Here is a 1,216-nt window from a genome sequence, read left to right as displayed (position 1 = left end):
GCTTAGAATGACGATCCCCGACGGGCCATCAAGTCAGACTCAACGAAATCAGCAACAGAAGCCGAACAGAACCTTTTGGAACACCCTTGGCGCAACATGATCGATTCCACCAGAATATTGTTCCGCCCAAGAGAATTCAATCGTCGATGAGATAGACTCAGCTTTCATTAGCGAATTGCCAATTCAATAGAGACTTCACAATTGCAAAAGTACGAACCACAACTCCACATCGTTTTGCATCAACCTGAGATTCCTCCTAACACCGGAGCGATCGGAAGGACTTGTGTTGCGCTGCAGGCAAAACTTTGGCTGATCAAGCCACTTGGCTTTGAGATTACAGAAAAGACGCTCCGAAGAGCAGGGCTGGATTATTGGCAACACCTCGAATGGGAAGTAACCGAGGATTGGGATGACTTCTTGGAGAAACGCCAACCGGATTCGATGTGGTTGTTTTCCCGGTTTGCGACCAGTAGCTATCTGGACGTTTCGTATGTATCCGCCGACACACTGGTGTTTGGATGCGAAACGAAGGGTCTGCCAAAATCAATCACGTCGAAGCACTCCGATTCGCTTTTGCGGATTCCAACTCACCCCAATGTCAGAAGCATCAACCTGAGCAATGCTGTAGCGGTCGCAGGGTTTGAAGCGGCAAGGCAGATTGGTTTGTCGTAGGTCAACGGGCCATCGGTCGGCGTCATGGGTTCGTTCACAAACCCATTCAAATTGACTTGCCCAGCGGCTCCTGCGTCACCAAATTCATCGCGACCAACAAAGAGACCTCCAACTTGGTTTCCGTCACCGTCAAGCGTGCCATTCACTGTAACTGAGCCCGTGCCGCTAATGTCAAGTATGCCGTTTGTGCCTGCTCCAGCTTGGCCAACCGTTAAGTCGTTGGCGGTCATTGAACCGCCAGAGATATTATATTCCCCTTGTGCACCAGTGTTCTCACCGATTGTAACCCAGCCGTTTGAAGTCACTGTTCCACCGGTTTGGTTAACGATTCCAGAATTGTCATCGTTGGCGCCGAAAATTCCAGCTTCGCCCATGACAACGTTTCCACCTGAAACGTTGATGGTACCTGTACCGGTCGCACCAGCACCGCCGCCAAGGCCTGCGTAAAAACGCTGATTTGCTGTGAACGTTGCAGTTCCACCGATGTTGAAAGTACCAACGGTTGCATTTGTGTTGGCAGCGTTTGCATCGGATCCGACGAATG

General features: G+C 50.6%; 1 protein-coding gene across 1 annotated transcript; it reads left to right on the top strand.

Annotated features, from left to right (window-relative positions):
• Nucleotides 1-441: 441 nt before the first annotated feature.
• On the top strand, nt 442-672 carry CHC_T00001096001 (hypothetical protein). Its single transcript, XM_005712658.1, has one exon. It carries the CDS (start codon nt 442-444, stop codon nt 670-672), a length of 231 nt encoding a protein of 76 aa, XP_005712715.1.
• Nucleotides 673-1,216: the final 544 nt, after the last annotated feature.

The sequence above is a fragment of the Chondrus crispus genome, genomic scaffold, assembly GCF_000350225.1.
Source record: "Chondrus crispus Stackhouse genomic scaffold, scaffold_906, whole genome shotgun sequence".
Classification (NCBI taxonomy): Eukaryota; Rhodophyta; class Florideophyceae; order Gigartinales; family Gigartinaceae; genus Chondrus; species Chondrus crispus.
The sequence above is the reverse complement of the archived record's forward strand: the minus strand, read 5'-3'. Positions and strand labels throughout refer to the sequence as shown.